We start from the raw sequence: 22,232 nt of genomic DNA, 5'->3' as shown, positions 1-22,232 counted from the left end.
TGGTTCTTCTGAGGTTAAGACTGGTAATCGTGTTTTTTAATAAATAAAAAATCTGAATAAAAACATCTGAAAATGTGCCACCTTTTTTTCGATCTTATGCAAAGGAGTGCCTTACATTTTACATGTTACAATTTTATATGTATTTAAATGTGGTAGAAGTGTCATTGGTAGTTATTAATAGAGATTTATTTTTTGTTTATAATCTATACTCTATAATTGAGAATGGAAATAAAACACATTTTTAGTACTATTCCGGGCCCTTGGAATCATCCCGACCTTTCTCCATCTACATGCCACTGAATGTAGCATTACTTTAAGACTGTGTTAAAATAGTCTCTGAGCTGGAAACGACATCTGATAAATAAGACTTTCAAGACTCCTTGTGTAGATAAAAGGGGTAATCCCATTATGTCCCATAATTAAATAACTTCATTAAAATAGTTAGTTTGTTAAACCAGAAGACATGTAACCCATTTTTCCAGGATTAAAATTGAGAAATGCTTATTAAATAATATGTGAATAATATTTCTTTTGATATAACAAAGAAAAAGAACTACATAGCTAGGATGGGGCTCTGAATCTGCCCAGAAAGAGGATGCTGTTAGTGGGGTTGTGTCTGATGAAGAACACGAAGGGATGATCGGCTATGAAACTATGAAATGCATTTCGACAAGAACCGATTGGCATTAACAATGCAGTAGCTGCTGCTGCTTCAGTTCCTTCCTCATTGACCTCAACAAAAGCCTTGTGAATCACTGCTGAAACAAAGAGACCAGCTTTACTGCTCATGCCTCTCAGATCAGCCTTGGTTTCCTGGAACACAGAGCTCATGCCCATCTTTTCCAGTGTTTCTGATAGACAGCTCTCAATCTCCAACCTGAACTTTGGAAGATGGACAATGATCTTTCTCCATGTGTCCATTTTGTCTCTATTGGTCCATTCAAGCAGCTTATGGAGGTTCAACTCACTCTCCAGCTGTTAAACACACACACACACGTTAATAACAAACAGGATTAAAACTATCCATACTTTTCTGCTCATATCACTTTGCTGACCTTGAGAAGAGGATCAGATCCATCCTTAGTTTCGTCTGGAAGAAGGATCAACATGCTGAGCTCCTGCCGTGTATATGGTAACTCCAGCACCTGCAGGTTATACTCTGGGATGCATCTGTAGGGAAAATTTTCTACCTGATACATCATTTGCACAGGCCGACTCTCATTCTGATTGAAGACAAGTGAAGAAATGCATAAAGTATGTAAAATAACTTAGGGACATAAATAATAATATTTAATATAATACTTAATATAATTCAACACACTAATAAAAAATGTGGGTCACACCTGGTTTATTTTAAATGGCATTTCTTCAGTCCCATGTGCATCAAATGTGTGCATCCAGTTCCCTTTGAAGTAGATGGCATTAACTAGAACTAGACTAGTCATCTCATTTACCACACCAGGCTGAAGAAGATCTTTAATTTTACCTGAAAACAATACCAATAACACCTTTAAATTAGAGCTTTTGGGATTCTTTAACAAGTTATAAAGAGAAAACTAAAATGATTTCTTTATCACACATATGTCAATAAAGCTTAATCTGATTATTCCAAGAACCATACATAATTTTACTTGATCATAGATGTAATTGTAGCTTCTCACACTCTGTCTGCTTTTCCACCCATTTGTTAATGAGCTGACGAGAATCATCTGCTGCTCTAATGAAGTCCACAGTCTGAAGTTCAGCGTGATAAAGCTTTATAGTGGAGTCCACATACATCTGCCGGACAAAATAAAGACAGTACTTAAACCACAGAGAGAGAGAGAGAGCATTAAAATGTTTCATTGTTAAAGGCAGAATGGACTCACTGGTAAGAAGCTGAAGGTTTTCTCTCCATAGAGACGGTTGGCCAGTCTGAGGATGTAGGAGGCTGATGGACTGTTGATAGATGAGATGAGGGTCTCGAAATGAGAGTGAACATCAGAGACAGAACTGAAGCACAAGACCTGCAGAGAGAGAAAAAAAGATGAAAGATAAAAGATTGAAAACGTTTAATGTACCATATTAAGGTCAACCCCAAAAGAACAATGACACATTTATTGAAATTATATATATATATACATAGAACCTATTTTCGCAGCATAAAAGTATTTTGTATTATATTAATTTTTTACTTAAAATCTGAGAAAGTTTGTAAGTTAAATCTTATATTGATGTGATTACCGTCTTCTATAGGCTAAAAGATGGAACCATTTTGAAAGATGTAAAAACCCCGCAGTGACTGCTAGCCAGTTTTGAGGAAAACACGACACAGCAGGGTTAGTTGTAATGGTGTTACAAATAAGACACACACTATAAGGACACTAATTAAACTAACAAAATAATTGTTGAATTTTGAATGTAATGCTGAGAACTTTTTAAATAAAAATGCTTTTAATAGAAGAAAATATTTTAGTTTTTTTACAAAAATTTTATTTTTAATAATTCAAATAAATGCATTGCATAATTATGGGTAATAATGCAAATAAATCCAAATGTGTTTATCCAACAGATAAATAAACATGCTGTGCTATGTAGAATAAAAATTTTTTAGTTAAGTACTGAGTGTTGTGACTATACTTGATTGAAATTTCAAATTAGTCACATCTTGGGTCTGCTGAGGGGTTTAGACGCTTCCTTAGCAAATAATACATGGCTCGACAAATCTTCATTTGAGGCTGTTCATTGTAGAGCTTGTTTGAACAAAAACTGATATTAAATAAACAAAATCTAATGACTTTGGTCATCAAACACTGAAGGTAAGGTCTAAAGACCCATGTACTCCCAGCAGGCCCCAATAATATCCAGCTGCAGGCCCTTCTCCAGTAGGCCACACCCAGGTCTTTTAAGCTTCCTCTGGCCTGCAGGGGGTGCAAATCTCCAAAATAAAAGAAATCAAGATTAACACAAACCTTTAAATAAAATAAACAAATGGCTCCTACACTGAGGACATATACCGTACTATTTAAAGTAAACTGAATTTCAATTATTTGTGTGAAATCTGACTTCACAAGAATGTTACCACCAACCCTCTATCTGTTACAAATAGAAACATTTTTACTCCTGGCACTTTACTGCACAGAAATAATAGGTCTGGCGATCATGCTTTCAGTGCTCATACGTAGGAGAGGCTTGTGTGTTTTGTCTAACCCCATTACTTTGCTCTTTATTTGGCCTTAACTAAAAAGTGTTACTTTGTGCCCCGCTCTTCTCTATGCTACTTAAATGGCCTAGTTGTGGCCCTGAGAAACCCATGCTATTGAAATTGTACAGAAGCGTCGAAATTAGCAACACTGAAAGTAAAAGTGCCACTGTTAAGGTGTCATTTCACGATACCTTCTCCATTTCTCCAGCAGTGTCTCCTCGGGCCCCTAGGTAGATCATGCTGAGCGCTGCGCTGATGCTCAGTGGAGAAAAGAAGATGTTTCCCTCAGCGCTGCTGGCGCTCAGAGCCCGATAGAGATCCAGAGCGAAGAGACTGTTAGCACGAGAGACTCCCTCCATCACTGAAGATGACGATGATTACTCTAATGAAAACCAAATACAAACCCAATCAATTTTATAGGAGCAAATTTAAATATCACAACGAGTATAGCCTACATTTTTTTACGTTTTCATAATAAATGTTCACAGAAATTCTCACCTTTGTTTGACTGGACAGCTGCTGTGTAACTCTACGCCTGTATGAAAACCAGTTTTGCAAGTATTACCTTATTTGATATTAGTCTTATTTGAAAAGCGTGCGTAACCGTTCAATCTGTTATTTCATCTAAAAAAAAGTTAGCGCATTTTGTTGTTATGTTAAATTTGTTACTACGTGGCTCCCTTTTTTTTAAACAAATCTTGTGTTTTCATGTGAATGACATGCCAAAGAAAATTTCTCATTTACTCACCCTCTACTTGTTCTAATCCAGTTTGAGTTTCTTTCTTCTGTTGAACACAAAAGACGGAAGCTGGAAAAATGTCACCATTTACATCATTTGCATATTTGTTTTTCCTACTTTGAATGTCAGTGGTTACTTTTCCAGCATTCTTTAAAATATTTTATTTTTTGTCAACAGAACAACCAAACTGGAACAAGAGTGTACATAGTAAATAATGACAGAATTGTTGAGGTTGTTCTTTCACACCACATAGATGTAAATGCTTGTTGTATCAGAACATGCATATTAAAAAATCATTTTAATAGTTACCTTCTAATATGGTGTAAATATTTCTAATATATTGAGGACTAAGGTTATGACCTCACCTAAAGCAACCAAGAGGAAAGAGAGGAGAGACTACAGAATGCAGTTCTTACAGTTACAACAAATAAAGAGGAACTGGAATTGAGAAAGGGCCACAGAAAATTAGGAGAAAGTTCAATGAAAACTGAAAAAGGAAGCAACAAGAAACACAAATACTCACAAAAAAGGAACAATGAGGCTGACTTTTAATTTGACTTAAAGGGAGGGCTGAGCCAAAACTGAAAATTGTCGCAACTCATTGATTTTTTTTTTATTTATTTATGACCAAAACAATAAAATAAAACATGCTTAAAACCTGTAACCATTAACTTCTCTAGGATTTGTTTAGCCAATAAAGATCAATGGTTACAGGTTTCGGAAATTTTACCAAATTTATTTTGTTTTATAAAAACTAAAGAAACTCATAAAGGTTTAATGTAAACAGTGAACACATTTCCATTTTTTGATGAACTATCCCTTTATCCTAGAATTCAAATTTGCAGTGATATTAGCCTTGAGTTAGTTATCAAAGATAAACCATACAAGACATCAATTTCCCAAAGATCCATCTAAAAGTAAAAGATGCATATCTGGCTTCATGCTACAGGCTAATCGATACAAAACCACCCTGAGCCTTTTGCCACTTGTTCCCTAAACAACAGACAAAGACAGCGTTTCCTTTCAGACAGAGGTGTTTAAAATGAACAATTTATATTTGCATAAAGCTGGATTCTAGATCTGGAGAGTTGCCTTGTGGGAACAGGACAATTTTAAAAGGAGAACCTTAGAAAAGACCATATCATCTGCAGTGGGTCAAGGATTCCTGAAGCTACATATCTTTATTATGATTATGCCAAACTTTCTGTTGGATTGACAGTCACATTGAAATATTTGATATGAGAAATAAACAAAAAGGGCCTCATGGTGGCTCAGTGGTTAGCACTGTCGCCTCACAGCAAGGTCACTGGATCGAGTGGACCAAATGGGTCAGTTGACATTTTCTGTGTGTATGTTCTACCCTTGTTTGTGTGGGTTTCCTCTGGGTGCTCCGGTTTCCCCTACAGTCCAAAGACATGCGCTATAAGTGAATTGGATAAACTAAATTGGCGTAGTGTATGAGTGTGTGTGAATGCAAGTGTGTATGGGTGTTTCCTAGTACTGGGTTGCATCTGGAAGGGCATTAGCGGTGTAAAACATATGCCGGAATAGTTGGCAGTTCATTCCACTGTGGCGACCCCTGATAAATAAGGGACTAAGCCGAGGGTGAATAAATGAATAAACAAAACTAAATATTTGTGTTAATACACTGTGTTTGTATTGTCCATGACTTGTCCAAGTGTTTTCATTCTGTCAAACTTAATTATATCACAATATTAGATAAACGGAGAATCATTTTAAAATATTTTTTTTACCTAAAATAGAGATTATGATATACAGTACTGTGCAAAAATCTTAGGCCACTAGTATTTTCACCCAACAAAAATGTTTTTGACCCAGTCAATTTTGTATGTCAGTAAGAAAATATATCAGTTTACATTGCTTTTGCAAATCATACTACATCATTGGTTTCTAGTCTAGTCTTTTATGAGTACTGAGAATTCAGACCAACAATTAGTTCACTTAATGCGTTTTGCCCATTGTATAATAGTGAAGTGTGCAGTTTCAGACTCTGCCCATGAGATCACTTGCACTCTTTCAGTACATGTTACCTAGTAGTCAGTAGATATAAAAACTGTCGCTGAATTACTTTTTCCCCAGACAGAGTTCTGTTTCATAAGCTATAAAACAAGTGAGGGGCTTCAGCCTCTGTAACCTAGAACACAGAATAAATATGACTCTAGTCAGATGGATAATCATTAGACATAATTTCTGTCATTTCTCTGCAAACACAATCGGATAAAACATAGGCGTTGTCTTTTCCATCCAGCTCATCACAGGCATATTTTCATTGACCCTTAATACCAAAGTACATCTGAAATATATCAGCACATCCTTTGTCATTAAGGAACTGATAGAGCTGTCCAAGGTCCATGTGGTTTCCTTTGGTCCCGTGAGGGTAAAAAATAGCTTCATGAAAGAGGGTGAACTTGCGGAGGGATTCAATCCTCTCCTCCGTCCAGCTGCAGTCTAAAGGGACATCTTCTCTGTGACGAATCATAATTCTCTTCCATGTCAAAACCTTCAGCCTGAAATAAATGAAAAGTAGTTTAAATCAATTTTGGACATAAAAGGAGGCTAGAATAATTCATTAAAGCTACAAGCAGCATTTTGACAGGTATAAGCAGAGGCGATTTTAGCATTTTCATTTGAGGGGGGCTCAGCTCCTTATAAGGTAAAAAAAATTATATATTAGTGCAGTTTTTGTTTCCATGTATTAAATAAATAAACTGCCACTTTTCTAATTAAATGACATGCATATAAACATATATTTTTAAACTTACAGGCTAATTCACAAATCTCACGATCTGAATAATAATAATAAGACGTTTTTTTAATACTAGACAACACTTGATGTTTCTATCTCTGTTAGTGACTCAGTGACAGTTAAAACAAGTATATTCTCTTAGTGCTTCTGTCACTGTGTTTAATCCTTTCTGTGCAAGACTGTATGATATAGTTAATGCCACACGAACTGTAAAGTGTTTAATATTGGTAGTTCGTTTTGAAATAAAAATGGCGAAATGTTCGTTAAGAGTTACATTGTTCACTGAAGGAAACAGCTGTGCTGATGAGGTGAACGCCGATAAAACCCGACTGCTCCTCCGTGCCATTGGAATACAGGTGATACAAGGTTATCTATATCAAAGAACTGCAAATAAGCAGATATTAGAACAATATTGATCTCTCGCTGTCCACGGCTGTGGTTTGCTGATCAAATGAAAAACAAAAGACGAGGAGGGGCCGACTTCTGCCGCCGTTTTCTTATTAAATTTAAAGGGGACTGAGGCATTAATTTAGTGTACAGTTTATGAGCTAATCGCAAAAGTTTTAGGGGGGCTGAGTAGAAATATAGAGGGGCTTCATTCTTATTTTTATTAGGGTCCAAGCCTAAAAGGGACCCTCTTATTCTTTTAAGTATTGTTGTAATTATTATTGTTTTATACTGTACATGCTTGAAAACTTATGAAACTTTGCACATGTTGGAACCTGCGACCATTGGGTCCAGACTCAATTACAACTCCAAGGTTCCTGGCTGTCTTGGAGGAGTTCTACGGTGTAAAAAATGCTGGGTTCCACGTAATCAATTTAGGTTGGGACAACATGAAGAAATTAATTTAACTTACTAGTTTTTACAAATTAAAGTGGATTGAACATAAAACAGGTGATGCAGTGGCGCAGAAGGTAGTGCTGTCGCCTTACAGCAAGAAGGTCGCTAGTTTGTGCCTTGACTGGGTCAGTTGGCGTTTCTATGTGGAGTTTGCATGTTCTCCCTGCGTTCGCGTGGGTTTCCTCCAGGTGCTCCGGTTTCCCCCACAGTCATGCGGTATAGGTAAATTGGGTAAGCTAAATTTTCTGTAGTGTTTGAGTGTGTATGGATGTTTCCCAGAAAAGGGTTGCAGCTGGAAGGGCATAAATCATGTGCTGGGATAAGTTGGCAGTTCATTCCGCTTTGCCGAACCCAGATTAATTAAAGGGACTAAGCCGAAAAGAAAATGAATGAATGAATGAACATAAAACAACTAAGTTGTCCCAAAAAAACCTCAATAACTGTGTTGTGTCAGCTTATTTTAAATATGTAGTTTCAACAACCAGCAAACATGTTATTTTTTAGCATAGTTGATGCACCTAACACAGGCGTAGGCAAGTTTAGTCTTGGAGAGCAGAGTATTGATCTGGCCTTAATTAAAAAAAATAAATAAAAAAAAGACCTGCCTGTAGCTTTCGAGTAACATGCAGACCTTGTTTAAGTGTGTCTGATTAGGGTTGGAGCAAAACCCTGCACAGCTGCAGCTTTCCGGGACTGAACTTGCCTACCCCTGGTTGAAGTAGGCTGAAGTAATAATAATTCAGACTTTAGTTTACAGCAATGGGGTTTCATCTGTCAAGTGTCCTCTGGTGCAATCAGATATAGTCAGATCACCAGGCTGAAGTGAGAGGTATAGCATCACATAGGCTGAATGGCATATGTTGAATTTAGAAATAGAAACATTCACCAAATGGCAACAACTTAATTTTGTACCTCAAATAATCAGAGACCTCCAATTTCAAATAAAATCCTTTTGGATACTTTGGAAACCCTTGTGTTGTGTTCAAACTGACTACCCTTTATGTTGGTGGCTGTTTTTGCCCCAATGACTTCCATTATAACCACATTTATTCATTGCAAAGCTATGACGCCATACAATCATGCATTCTTGATTGTTGGTGGTTTTCTTTGTTGGGAAGAGGTCAAATATGTTATTTTTTCAGTCGGCACCATTAACCCTTTTAGATAGGCCAATGTAAAAACGTTTCTGACTTTTGTATGGAGTTCTGTGGAGTAGAACAACAAATTAATGTGTGCATGCATAAATACATTTACTATGTTCTGAGAGCTGAGCTGCTTATTTTGTTTTTCTCAGACATCTCATTACAAGTGTGCAAAGGTCTCTCATACACTCACATTATACTCCATATTAAAGCCAGAAACTAAGCTTTTTTGCACTGCAACTGATGATCACAGTAAAGAGAGAGAGAGAGAGAGAGAGAGCTTTAATTTTATTGCCATTTCAGCTTCTATGGCTATGTCATGGCAAAAAAAAAGATCAAATTTACCACGTTTTCTAAATAATAATTTTCTATAATCATAAAAATATTCTAACAATTAAAAGTAATCAACAGAAATAAATAATACACAAGGTAAAACACATAAATAATAATAATAATAATGATAATATATAAGATAAAAATCTAAAACAGTTTTTTAAGGTTTCCTTTTAATAAAAATTGTACAATTTTAGACGGATTTGATCACAGTACAAATGACTAATCTAACCTCTTCCCAACAGGGAAAACCAAGAACAATCAAGATTGCAGGATTATATGTTGTCATGGCTTTGCAATCAAAAAATGTTATTATAAATGTAAGACAATGGGGGCAAAAACAGCCACCAACATAACGAAAGAATAGTCAATTTGCCCAGAGTGTATTGTTGAGTTTTTGAAAGTTTTCAAATCATTTCCCAAAAGTATGTCAAAATAAGATCTGTCACCAAAAATCATTCCATTTGCTGAAACACAGAGAAAGTTGTGTTCAAATTAAGGCCAAATTAAGACTTAAAAATCACCCTAGAGTAGATGAAAACATCCCCAACAGCACACAAGGCTTAAATATCTTGGGGGTATACAGTATATCTGAATAGCTTTTCAGTTACCTGGCCCAGAACTCATCACAAACAGACTGCAGACCTTCTACACAGACAATCCCAGGCTTTCCCGGCATGCTGAAACCAGAAAGGTTTAGCTCTTTTGCCCATTCCAGAATGTTCTTCCTCTTGATCTTATTGTAGATATGATGGCTGTAAATCCAGAGTCTAGTGAATGTTGTTTTTGGCTGAATCAAAGCATGTTCTTTCTTGGGTTCACTGAAAGCGGCACTTTTAGTGAAATATGAGTCTGCATTGTCTTTGATCCACTGCACAGCTGGAAGAACACACACTTCACCTCTGCAGTTTTCAGTCAGGAAGGTGTTGAGATCGGAGTGAAGCTGCATCTGCTGTGATCTAATAAGCTCAGCGCACCTGAAAAGGGCAAAATATATATTATTGTAGTACAAATCCTGAAGGAATCCAAGTTAAATTTCTATGCTAATGGGAATTTCAGCATTACACAAACAATTTGATATTTTAGATTCGGGTATGTTTGACAACACAGTTCCCATTGGGCTTTCATTGACTTTCATTCATACTCATGCAATTGTGCCAGCCCAGAAATACAATCTCGTGCAACAAGTTTCGCATGCCACTGTGTTTCAAAGCTCAAACTTGGTAAATTCCGACCTGTAAATTCACCTCATGTGAATATATGCGACCCACAGAAGATCAAACCAAAAGAAGGTCAAAACATGACCTCTCTGAATAGAAATGAAAAATATGGAGCAATTTTTTGTTTTATCCCACCAAGGTTATAATATTTTTGGATAATTAGTTTAAGTTTTATTTAGTTTTGACTTTTTGTTTTCAAATTCAGTTCATTTTAATTAGTTTTCAGAGGCAGATTTACTCGTTTTTTTATTTTGAAATTGCTTCATTTTAGTTTAGTTTTTATTAGTTTCAGTTTTAGTTTTATGTTTGTTGTTTTTTTGTAAATTTTTATATTTGTTAGATGCAAGATTCAAAATCATCAGAATAAATATTGTATAATAAAAACCAAAGATTTTTTTTTGACACAAGAACACTACCATCTACCCATCCTCAAATTCAAATACAACAGCCCAACAGCATAGCAGCCAAATGTATGCAGGCTGCTTCTGAGGTTAGATACACAGAAGTTCGGATCTTTAACATGAACTGGATATTTTGTGACAATCTTCCATAATTTGGACTCAACATATCAAAAATATGTAGCCAGCAATCATAATTTAAGTCAGAACATCACCATGATCTGATCTGAAAAGTTTTTTACAATTATGTTTTGTAACCCAACTGAAGCATGATTCACTTATTTAATTTCCATTATGACTTTCTGTTATGAAATAAGCTTACACTTTTAATCCAGACCCTTTCATTTAAGTCCTCTGTTTACCAGCACTGCAGTTGTTCAAGTTTGCTTCAGTCACAGCAGGCTGTCATGTACTGTTTGTATTCAGTTCATTATTGCCATCGTATTATCGGTTCACCGCTTCTCAAATCTGATCTCAGTGTACTGTTCTAATAACTGAATAACCTAGTATATATTGATTTAAATTAGAGTCAGAGGGGGTATCAGGCATGTTAAAAGGGGAGTTGATTGTGGATAAGTGCTTAATGTTACTGGAGACTTTAATAGTTTCAAATGATTCAGTTCAATTTGGCAAACTAGTTCAACTAGTTCACTTAGAATATCCAGTTAAAAAGAACGATTCGATCGGGATCACTAATACAGAAATAAAACCCATTATTGGGCACAAATGTGTAAAATGAATAGTGTCCGCTTGGGTCGTATTCAATATTGTCACCGTGCTGCTGTCATGTCCAGCCGTTGTTTTTGTTGCGGGACCAACAGCAAGGATGACCGGCTTGATCTGGCCAATTGCATCAGCAGGATTGCAGACTCTGAGGTGCAGTACAGTCAAACACCTGGCAGCGCGAAGTAAATAGATTTACTTCTAAAAGGCGCACAATATGTATTAAATACATTTACAAAGACGAAAACGAAGGATGTTTTTGCTATAATTTTAGTTAGTTTCAGTTAGTTTTGTGTGTCCACAATAAAGTTTCAGTTAGTTCTACTTTTTTTTAAACTTTTTTTTATTTTTATTTCAGTTAACAAAACTGTTTTTTCAATTCTAGTCTTCGTTTTTTTGTTCATTTTCGTTAACTATAATTACCTTGTATTCCACCCCTTTTCACATGCTCAAACTCATTTTTATGATTTCCAATAAAAGAGAAATCAAAAACTGAAATATAACTGTAGAAGATCTGATGGATTTTTAATAATAACCTTTTCTTTTCAAATGTAAAAACATTAGACACATTTTTAAATCCTAAAGGAATAGTTCTTATAGTGTAAATGCACTAAAATTATTTATTCAGTTTACATTCAATTGAATCATTTGGCATGGTGTAATCAATCAATCAATAAATCAATCAATAAATCAATAAATCAATAAATCGATAGATCAATCAAACATGCTTATGCAAAGCAATAGCATTAATTGTAAACTCGTATTTTTAAATACCTGACAGTGATGTCTGGCAACTCTTTTGGGTAGGCAGTTGGGTATGAGCAAACCATTGTAATGCCCGCCTATCAGGAAAATAAAAATTAACAAAGAATATTCCATAACAAACAAAGAGTGTAATGCATTTCACACACTTACTGCAGGGTTCTCCACCTTCACCATGATGCTGAATTGGGGTCTGGAGGTTGGGGGAGTATGAGCTGAGCCGTCCACATAAGCCCTGAGCTCTGCATGCGAGATCTCGTCCACTTGTAACTCTTCTTCACTTGGAAACATACTTATCAGCAGTTCTATCTCTGCCAACTGTGCGTCTGCTTCCTCTGAGCAAGTCATATTCATGTACCAAACTCAAATCCAGCGTTCTTGCAGGATGTCAGTTCTCCTGAGGCCATAAAACAAAAGTAGTCAGTAAAAGGATGCAAGCACAATTCATTTTCAGGGGATATCACATCTAAATAAACACCCTTAATTAGCCAACTCTACAGATGGCTGTAAATTCACAGGAACTTTAAAGCTGTCCAACACTGGTACAATTTTATCGACCCTCCAAGCTTGCAAGCCACACAAAGAATGACCAATGCAACTATTTAACTACAAGACGCATCTACAAAGGTGAATAAGTTTCCTCGGATGATTTATTTGGTGATTAACTTGTATTAAAGCATTGGCAGGATGTACTGTTCTCTTCGCTACCAATCTTCCTCCCCCACTCTTTCTTTGCATTGATATATTTTCGATAGTGTATGTTTCCCCCATTATGAAGCGATATAACTACCTAAAATTGTGTAACTGCTAATACCGTTAACAGTAAGAAAATATTTTTCTGGCAAGAAAATATGTTATTACTAATTGTTAATCTTTATCCCCTTCTGTTCTGAGCTAATTCACTATACACAGTACACAGTATATATATATATATATATATATATATATATATATATATATATATATATATATATATATATATATATATATATATATATATATATATATATATATATATATATATATAATGAAATCAACAGATGCACAACCATTCTGAATGACGCCCACATATAATGTCATTGAACAACATTGCATCTTATCTCCTACTTCATCAGTGATACAGTATGAAAACATCAGCAAGCTCCATTGCGGTTAGCAGAAAGTGTCTCATTTCATGTTTTCTATATTTTACTTCTTCCCCACTGGAGTGGCAAGGCAAAGGCCTGAATGGCAGATTAATGGATTGATTGGGGCTCTTATGAACACAACTATATTCCAAATATGAATAAACCTAAAAAAATAAAACCAGCTCTGTGTAATCCTTAAAATTTTTGATCAGAGTTAGAATTGAACCTTAAAGTGTTGACTAGAAGTTAAGTTTTGGTGTACTTATAGTAGTACCTTTACAAAAAAATCTTCATGGAACAAGAGCTTTACTTATTATTCTAATCATTTTTGTGTTGGGTTGCAGCTGAAAGTGCATCCGCTGCATAAAACATAAGCTGGATAAGTTGGCTAATTATTCAACTGTGGCAGCCCCAGATTAATAAAAGGACTAATCTGAAAAAAAATGAATGAATGAAAGTATTTTCTTTGGAGTTTCTTTTATTGTATGGGTTCAACTACTGTATTTTCATAACTATGAAGACAGTACATTGGCAGAGAGAGCTTAACACACTGCAGTTAAAGGAAACACATGCAATTACAAAAAAACACCAGCAAATTGAGAAAAGATTTTAATCTGTTTGACAGCACACGTGATGCAAATCCTTACAATCAATGCAGGCCCGTAGCCAGCCTGGTGAAAGGGGTGGTTCTTTTTTTCTCAAAAAGTGGACCTAAAACAAGATTAAAACAAGACTAATTTTTAAACAGAAGTTTATTACATCATATATCATTAGGAAAAAATAGAAATCTGTAAAGGTTTTAAAGTATGAAACTGTGGCCTACAGTCATTTATTAGACAAAAAATAAACTGGCCAGCACATTCAACTGTCCTCAGTCACAATTTGGCCATTTCAATAAAAAAATAATAATTAAAACATATTAATAATGATAATAATATTAATAATAATAATAACAACAATAATAATAATAATACAATAATAATTAATTTTGCAGAATTTTTCTAGTCTCTTTGGTAAAAAAAAAGTACATTTGAAAATTCCTGGATATCAACAGCAGCCAACATATATTCAAATTAATTTAATATAGTCACCTTCTGGTGCTTCACACCTTTTTATTGCTCATTTTTATTTCAGAAATAAGGTCCAAGATTTAGAATAAAATTACCTGTAAAATGTTTTCTCTGTTTAAAAACAATACAGTAGTGAAAGAAGACTTCTCCTACATCAGATTATAGTCCCTCCGAAGCAACAGCCGACAGAGGATTCCGTTTGGTCTTAAAGCCTTTTTCGATTATTTTCATTACTTATGATGGCATATAGCAGTCAAAATAGGACAAATGAGCTCATGTATGGGACAAATTCTGGACCTTTGTCAGTGAGGGTGGGTCTTTCGAACCCCCCTGGCTAAAGGCCTGAAAAGTTAGAACATGTTTTATGCTTATAGTAAACATGTTTTAATAGAATTGTGGCTGTAAAAGCGCACCTACATGTGTTTCAGGCGCAGGTCAGACTTTCTCCAGGTCATAATTTAATTTATTTATATTAATTTTGTCTAAAAATGATTATGCCTGTCCAGTTTCATCTGAAATGCATCCCAGATCACCTTCTGAAGTGGTTTGAGCGATCGGATATCAGATCAGAATAAAACAAATGAAGTGAGCAAACAGCCTCATAAACACAGACATGACAGGAATATATATTAAATATAAATATATAATATTAATGATATAATAAATATATTATACAATATTCAATTACATAAAATAATTAAAAGGACAAATGCTGGACCTTTTGGCCGCGGGGGGTGGTTAGTAGCAAGTAACATGCTTATAGGTTATGTGACCGCTAGATGGCGATCTTGGATAATAAGAAGCTTACCACCACTAGGAGTTTGTCAGAGTCAGAGCAGTGTGTCCTAGCCGGGCCCACTTTCTGTTCTAATGTCCCGCATCTTTAATTATATTCATCTGTCTCCACGTTCTACTGCATCCCAGAATATTAAACAGCCCCAAAAATGTAAAAATATATAGTCAATATATTTAATATATTTTTGTCCACAGCCGACCGCAACTCGCCGTGACGGAAATTCCCGAGCCTGTGTGCTCCAATGAGATGTGCTCTTTTCAGCGCTCACCATGACAACGAGACTCACAGCAGTGACGTCGCATTGTAAACATTAGCATTTGCATTTCTATAAAGCTCGTCGGTTCCCTCTCAGTGTTGTCAGTTCGCTCGGTGTTGCTGTTTGTACTTGACCAAGGTGAGTTCAATACCTGACGGTACGAGTGGAGCCACGCCAATCTCACGAAGTCCGCTTCGTGAAGCTTCACTCGGGCCCGTCTGTGCTGTAGTTCCTTGCGGTTTGCGTACATAAACGCAATATCGCGAAGAATATTACGTGTTTGTTGCTCGAAATGTGCCGCCGAGCAACATTCCAGTGAACACTGGCACGGACTGGCGCCCGGTTAGCTCGTGCACTTCCTGGGGCGAGGCGGCTTGTGAACCCTAGGCAGGGATCAATACAAGCCCTGAGGACCCTCAGGGAAACACGGGAGGCCGGTAGTGGGACCCCGCTGCGAGGGTTATGGTGGGTGGGAGCAGCGAGGCCCACTCATCGTCTATTTTAAACTATAGTTTCAAACTTTAGTTTACTATAGTTTAAAATAGAAACCATGGTAACTGTAATGTTTTAACTATGTCTGGCTGTTGTAATGTTGTGCTTTGTTTTTCAGCACAGTTGTTGAGCAAAGAAGGACTACTGAAGACAACCGCGGGTTATATTTATGAGCGCGCGCATTATAATGTTTCCGTGCTGTTTTCTGAAAGTTTATCTTGTTTAGATAAGTTTGCAGGGCAAACAAAATAAACTATTCTCTTTCTAAACACCTGTCTCGTGTTTTATTGGTCCTGTACAGCAATACACTGTCATATAAGTCTGTTGAATGCATTTGTATGCAATATGGTTTGACAATAAAGTAGTCTAAGTCTAACAAATAAAGTAGTTATAATTGTACCTTCATTAGAAAACATTTAGTGTAGGTAATAAAAAGTTAATCAAACATGTCCTAACACATAATGGTAATGTTATGGTTGTTGCATAACTGTGTTTATTATTATTCTGTATGTTTAAAACCAGCAGAATATATATTTAACATGTCATGAACTTACTATTATTCAAAAATTTGCTTAATAAAATGTCCTAAGACAGGAATGGGTATTGTTTTGGTTTTATGTCAAGCTACTGTAGGTTTTAGGCATAGGTTTTAGGTTGACTACAGCAGGTATCTATATCATAATATTGGTAGTCAGAATTATTTCAAGGACCCAAATCAAGTAAAATGTCCCTTACTCAAGTACTTTTAGCATGCAAAAGTCAAATTTAAGTATATAAAATAAATTTTCAAACAACACAATTTTGCCTTGTGAAAATGACCAGTGGGTGGTGAGGGAAAAAAAGTTAATGTCAAGTTATATATATATAAAAGAAGTTGAACAAATTGTCATAATATTTAGCCATAATGCATTTTTCTATATATTTCCATTAGACTTTTTTTCTAAATCTATAATTGGTAAATTGCTCCCAGGTCAATATTGACTGTCTAATAAAGGTGAGGTGTATCTGAAGAGAGATTGTCCTATGTTCACATTTCTAGTTTTGTTTTGTTTTTTCTTTGTCCTTTGTAGTGCTGTCTTTTCCTTTCTGTATCACAATGACATGATCTGGCAACAAATTACACGACAAACAGCAATGAAATGAATAAATAAATTAGCCAGTTTACATCAGAACATCGCTCCAGAGTACACTGTTATACTGACAACATGACTAGACCCACACAGAATCTACGTGCGCAGAATTCCACAGATTCTTAGCCCATTATTGATTCTGTTAATTTACTTGTGTAAATGTGTGTAAATCTATATTTATTCAGTTTTTTAATTATTTACAATAATATTATTGACTAACATGAAAATATTCATATGAATTATTTACAATACAGTTTTTACAATAATATTTTCTGTCTTTTAGTAGATATATGAAAGACTTGCTTTGTTTATCAAATAAACAGGACCTTTTGATTTGCATTGTAAACATTAAATTAAAGTTAAAAAGGGTATTACTTTTTATTTAATATAATAAGGTTTTAGTTATGATACTCCCAAAATAATTCAGCATAAATCTGCAGATTTTTAACACATATCTGTGCAGAAATAGCAAAAAATGATTCGGTCTGGCCCTAAACATGACGGACTGTCTTATCCGTACACAATGACACAGGGACTTGTCATTCTGACAGCCCTGACATGTTCATTGAGAGATGAACTAAGGATTTTAAGCAAGAGACTGGCTTTTGCAGGTAATCCATGCTGTTTTGCTATTTCTATGTGCTCTTTTGAGAAATGCACTTACTGTTTTGTAAATTTTAAATCTGAGAAATGTACCAAAGCGACTGAGAAAAACTGGAATACAACACAAGTTAATGCAAAGACGAAAAGTCTGCAAAGACAAAAGTGTGTATTTTTATTTCCACATATTCTTTTATAAAATAAATAGTAGCGTATACATAATTGGATTTTACATTTATTGGCTTGATAATTAATACTTTATAGTCTACTCATTTTGATGTAACCATGATAGTACAAAAAAGAAGAGAGTCATGTATTGTAAAACAGATACTTCTAAAAATCCACAGTGGAATAGAACATCACAACCATGGTTTCTGCAGCTGTCAGTCACTATTTCAAATGTATGACTTTTTAAGTCTTTTTTAAAACCATTGTGAATTAAATTTCAGTCTTATACAGGACTCCATGCTAAGAATGTTTTAATTTTTTTAATTTAATTTAATTTAATTTTAATAACATACAATTTAATATTAACCTCACCTCAACGAGCCTGGTGGACACCATGTTTTCAGCATAAGTCTATTGGTTTAATTTTGGAGATCATCCTCAATGTTGTGGCCTGTATTTATTTTCAATGTGTTTGATTACCATAAAGGAGTCAGAAAGTTTAACCTGGTGCTATGAAATCAGTCTGTGTTGTTAATCTAACGTACTAATCTAATACGCGATCCTATGAAAAAAATTAAAGGCTGAGGTCTTGTTATTTGCATGTTGTTGCTTTTTATGTAACTATTAACTACTATTTTTATTTATAGTGGGTTATGGATAAAATATTAAATAATTAATACTATGAGATTTAAATACAGAATTTTAGTGATTTTTATTTTGCTGGATTAACTAGTCAGATGTCATCATAACCACACTTTTTGATGTACTAAAAATATTTCCTAAAAAATTGTAATAAAAAAAAACTGAACAAGACTAATTTTTAAAACACAAGTTTATTACATCATATATCATTAGGAAAAATAAGAATCTGTTAAAGTTTTAAAGTATAAAAAACTGTAGCCTACTATCATTTATTAGACAAAAAATAAACTGGCCAGCACATTAAACTGTCCTCAGTCACAATTTGGCCATTTCAATAAAAAACAATAATTAAATCATAATAATAATAATAATAATAATAATGAATTCTTCAGAATTTTTCTAGTCTCTTTGGTAAAAAAAGTACATTTGAAAATTCCTGGATATCAACAGCAGCCAACATATATTCAGATTAATTTAATATAGTCAGCTTCTGGTGCTTTACACCTTTTTATTGCTCATTTTTATTTCAGAAATAAGGTCCAAGATTTAGAATAAAATTACCTGTAAAATGTTTTCTCTGTTTAAAAACAATACAGTAGTGAAAGAAGACTTCTCTTACATCAGATTATAGTCCCACTGAAGCAACAGCCGACGGAGGATTCCGTTTGGTCTTAAAGCCTTTTTCGATTACTTTCATTACTTATGATGGCATGTAGCAGTCAAAATAGGACAAATGAGCTCATGTTTGGGACAAATTGTGGACCTTTGTCAGTGAGGGTGGGTCTTTCGAACACCCCTGGCTAAATGCCTGAAAAGTTAGAACATGTTTTATGCTTATAGTAAACATGTTTTAATAGAATTGTGGCTGTAAAAGCGCACCTACAGCTGTTTCAGGCGCAGGTCAGACTTTCTCCAGGTCATAATTTAATTTGTTTATATTAATTTTGTCTAAACAAATGATTATACCTGTCCAGTTTCATCTGAAATGCATCCCAGATCACCTTCTGAAGTGGTTTGAGTGATCGGATATCTGATCAGAATAAAACGAATGAAGTGACCAAACAGCCTCATAAACACAGACATGACGGGATTAGCGCCTTTTGCTGTGAAGTGACATCTGACGGCTGAGGACTCCACTTGCCATTAAAGCCTTTGTCGGACAGTTATTTAGAAAAAATTGTGTCAAAAATAGGGAAAGGGAGGTAATGTACTGGACAAGTCAATAAATATACAGGACATCCCGGCTAATGCGGCCAGTTAGCCTAGAACCTCATGGATAGGGACAGTTTTTCATCTGTTAGGAAGTACGTTACTTTAGCTTTAGCCTGTTTGGCAGTCTTTTTGAACTGATAGTCAATATTTTGCGATAATGACGCCGCTGTCTGCCTTTTCTGCCTCTCTTGCTCTTTTCGACCCACAGCGTTTACTCTGTATGGACATAGAGCATAGTTCTAAGCTCTTTGGTATGGATGTCGCATCAAAGATTCAAATATGACCACTCAGTGGGTTATATCATGTGACTCGCGGCCATAGTTATTAAAAATTACAATTTATTACAATATATATTAAATATAAATATAATTATATTAATTATATAATAAATAACAAAATAATTGAAAGGACAAATTCTAGACCTTTTGGTCGTAGGACCCAAACCCCCCCTGGCTACGGGAATGCACTGCATACACATTTTTTAAAAATGCGCTGTATTTTCTCACAAAGAAAACAGATTTAAAAAACGCGCTGCATTTTCCTACAACACTTTTTAAATAGAGTGGAACACAACAGAATTTTTCAAGAGGACCCTAAAATGTGACGAACCCGGCTATGTAAGTTATTGTTATTTAGGCTAATGAATACTAAAGACACAAGAATCGGGATATTAAAATAAACAAACAAAAAACTCATTTTTCAAAGATCACCTACAACTTCATTGAGCAATAGTCATAACAGCGGCGTCTGTCACATCTTGGGTTACCTCGAAACATTTCTGTTGTGTTTCGTTCTTTTTGCAAGTGTAGCGCATTTTCGTAAATAGTTTGCGCTGAGAGAAAATGCAGTGCGTTTTATTCATTTGTTTGCGTTGTGTGAAAATGCAGCACATTTTTAATGTGTTTGCGTTGTGAGAATTCGCAGGAAGTGTGCTGTCAAATAGATGAAGATCTTTTCTTAATTTGCTGGTGTTTTTTTGTAATTTCATGTGTTTTCTTAAATTGCAGCATGTTAAGCTCTCTCGGCCACCGTAAGATAGCCTCAGATGATGGCATTAAAATCTGAACAACCTAATTAATTATTTATTTTGTTATTTGGATAAAAAAACTATGCAGTCATAAAAGACAAATTCAGGAGATTCTAATTGAAAATTCTAATGCAAACCCGTTATGGCTCATTTCAATTTCAACAGTCAGGAGTTATTCCTTATTTCCTGTTTATGTGTCTGATCTACTACTATACAACTGAACAAAACAGAATAATCATAATACAGAAAGACACCTCAGGTTTGTATCAGAATACACTGCAATAAAATCACAGGTGTCTTTATTTCTTCGACATTACAATGAAATATGAATAAGAAGATAAGAGGAATTCAAATCCTAAAATGAACTTGTAATTAAATATAAATTTGCTATAATAGATAGAGTTGTTTGTAGATACACTTGGTAAACTACCAATTACTGTAAATATTTCCAAATAAATCGGGAGGAATAGTGAAAAAGTAAAACAACCTTAGAGAGAGGAAAAAAAGATGCAAGCATCAGGACAAAGTGCTTTCAGAGGTGAATCAAACATCAAATTCAGATGATACTTATGAAAGTATTTCATATTTGTCCTAAAATCTTGTTGTGAATTCAATAATGTTGGACGTTGCGAAATAATGTCTGACATGACTTTCACCTTAGGTTATCGTGGCACAACCAAAGTCCCTTTTAAGTGTATTTTTATGGCACAGTATTTGGCACACTGTACCACACTTGACACGCCGGGCAAGACGCTGCCACGGTCACACACACTTAGACTATTCTCAAATTAACAGGATTTATCCCTACCTTCTTCAGCACCAATATCTTCTGGACAATTCACAAAATATATTTCTCAGGTTGCTAGTGCTCTCTTCTTTTTCTTCTTCTTCTTCTACTACTACTACTACTACTACTACTACTTCTTCTTCTCTAATGTTATACGGCGGTTTGCAAACCAGCTTCAGGTGCTTATACCGCCCCCTGCTAGGATGGAGTCCACGTTTACTCGCTATTTACTGTCCCTCCAATAGTATGATCCTGCACAACTGGAGTGGCTGCACTTTCAGGACCGTACGTTTAGGATCGCATCTTTAGGACCCTAGTTTTTTGTGACATCGCCACCTACTGGATTGGATGACATTGTAAAACTGCATTACTAGGACCGCATTTCTTTTCGGCAGCGCCACCTACTGGATTGGATGGCACGGTGAACTGCATTTCTAGGACCATATTTAACAACGCCACCTACCGAATTTAATTATATTGTGAAAACTTCAGTTGCAGGACTGGATTCCCAGCGCCACCTACCTGATTGGATGATATAGCGGAGACTTTTAGGAGCTTTTTTTTTTTTTTCAAATTGTGCTTTTTGATGTAAAACGTACCAGAAGTTAAAGTGTGAAACACCTGTTGTGAGTAACAGTTTTAAATTAAAACAAATGAATTTACAGATAAAAAAAAGAAATTAAAAATGTTTCTTAACTTTACACAAATGAAAAAAATGAGTGCCTTAAAAGACTTGCATTTCTTGAAAAATACTGTATATGGATGAATCCCCTTGGATTAAACTAATTAGCTCAGTATCAGGACAAATACATTG

General features: G+C 35.2%; 2 protein-coding genes across 2 annotated transcripts; both read right to left on the bottom strand.

Annotated features, from left to right (window-relative positions):
- Positions 1 to 12: 12 nt before the first annotated feature.
- serpinb1l2 (serpin peptidase inhibitor, clade B (ovalbumin), member 1, like 2) lies at positions 13 to 4,001 on the bottom strand. The gene is made up of 8 exons (XM_056481572.1): positions 3,933 to 4,001; positions 3,683 to 3,719; positions 3,376 to 3,566; positions 1,869 to 2,006; positions 1,662 to 1,779; positions 1,344 to 1,486; positions 1,056 to 1,223; positions 13 to 975 (listed from the first exon to the last, which is right to left on the bottom strand). Exons 3-8 carry the CDS (start codon positions 3,541 to 3,543, stop codon positions 562 to 564), a joined length of 1,149 nt encoding a protein of 382 aa, XP_056337547.1. The 5' UTR covers positions 3,544 to 3,566; positions 3,683 to 3,719; positions 3,933 to 4,001; the 3' UTR covers positions 13 to 561.
- A 1,235-nt stretch (positions 4,002 to 5,236) lies between these two features.
- On the bottom strand, positions 5,237 to 21,531 carry rwdd2b (RWD domain containing 2B). Its single transcript, XM_056445489.1, has 5 exons — positions 21,440 to 21,531; positions 12,265 to 12,508; positions 12,124 to 12,191; positions 9,620 to 9,985; positions 5,237 to 6,451 (listed from the first exon to the last, which is right to left on the bottom strand). Exons 2-5 carry the CDS (start codon positions 12,463 to 12,465, stop codon positions 6,211 to 6,213), a joined length of 876 nt encoding a protein of 291 aa, XP_056301464.1. The 5' UTR covers positions 12,466 to 12,508; positions 21,440 to 21,531; the 3' UTR covers positions 5,237 to 6,210.
- Between the last annotated feature and the right edge of the window lie 701 nt (positions 21,532 to 22,232).

The sequence above is a fragment of the Danio aesculapii genome, chromosome 20, assembly GCF_903798145.1.
Source record: "Danio aesculapii chromosome 20, fDanAes4.1, whole genome shotgun sequence".
Lineage (NCBI taxonomy): Eukaryota > Metazoa > Chordata > Actinopteri > Cypriniformes > Danionidae > Danio > Danio aesculapii.
Note: the sequence above shows the minus strand (reverse complement) of the source record. Positions and strands in the feature narration are given on the sequence as shown.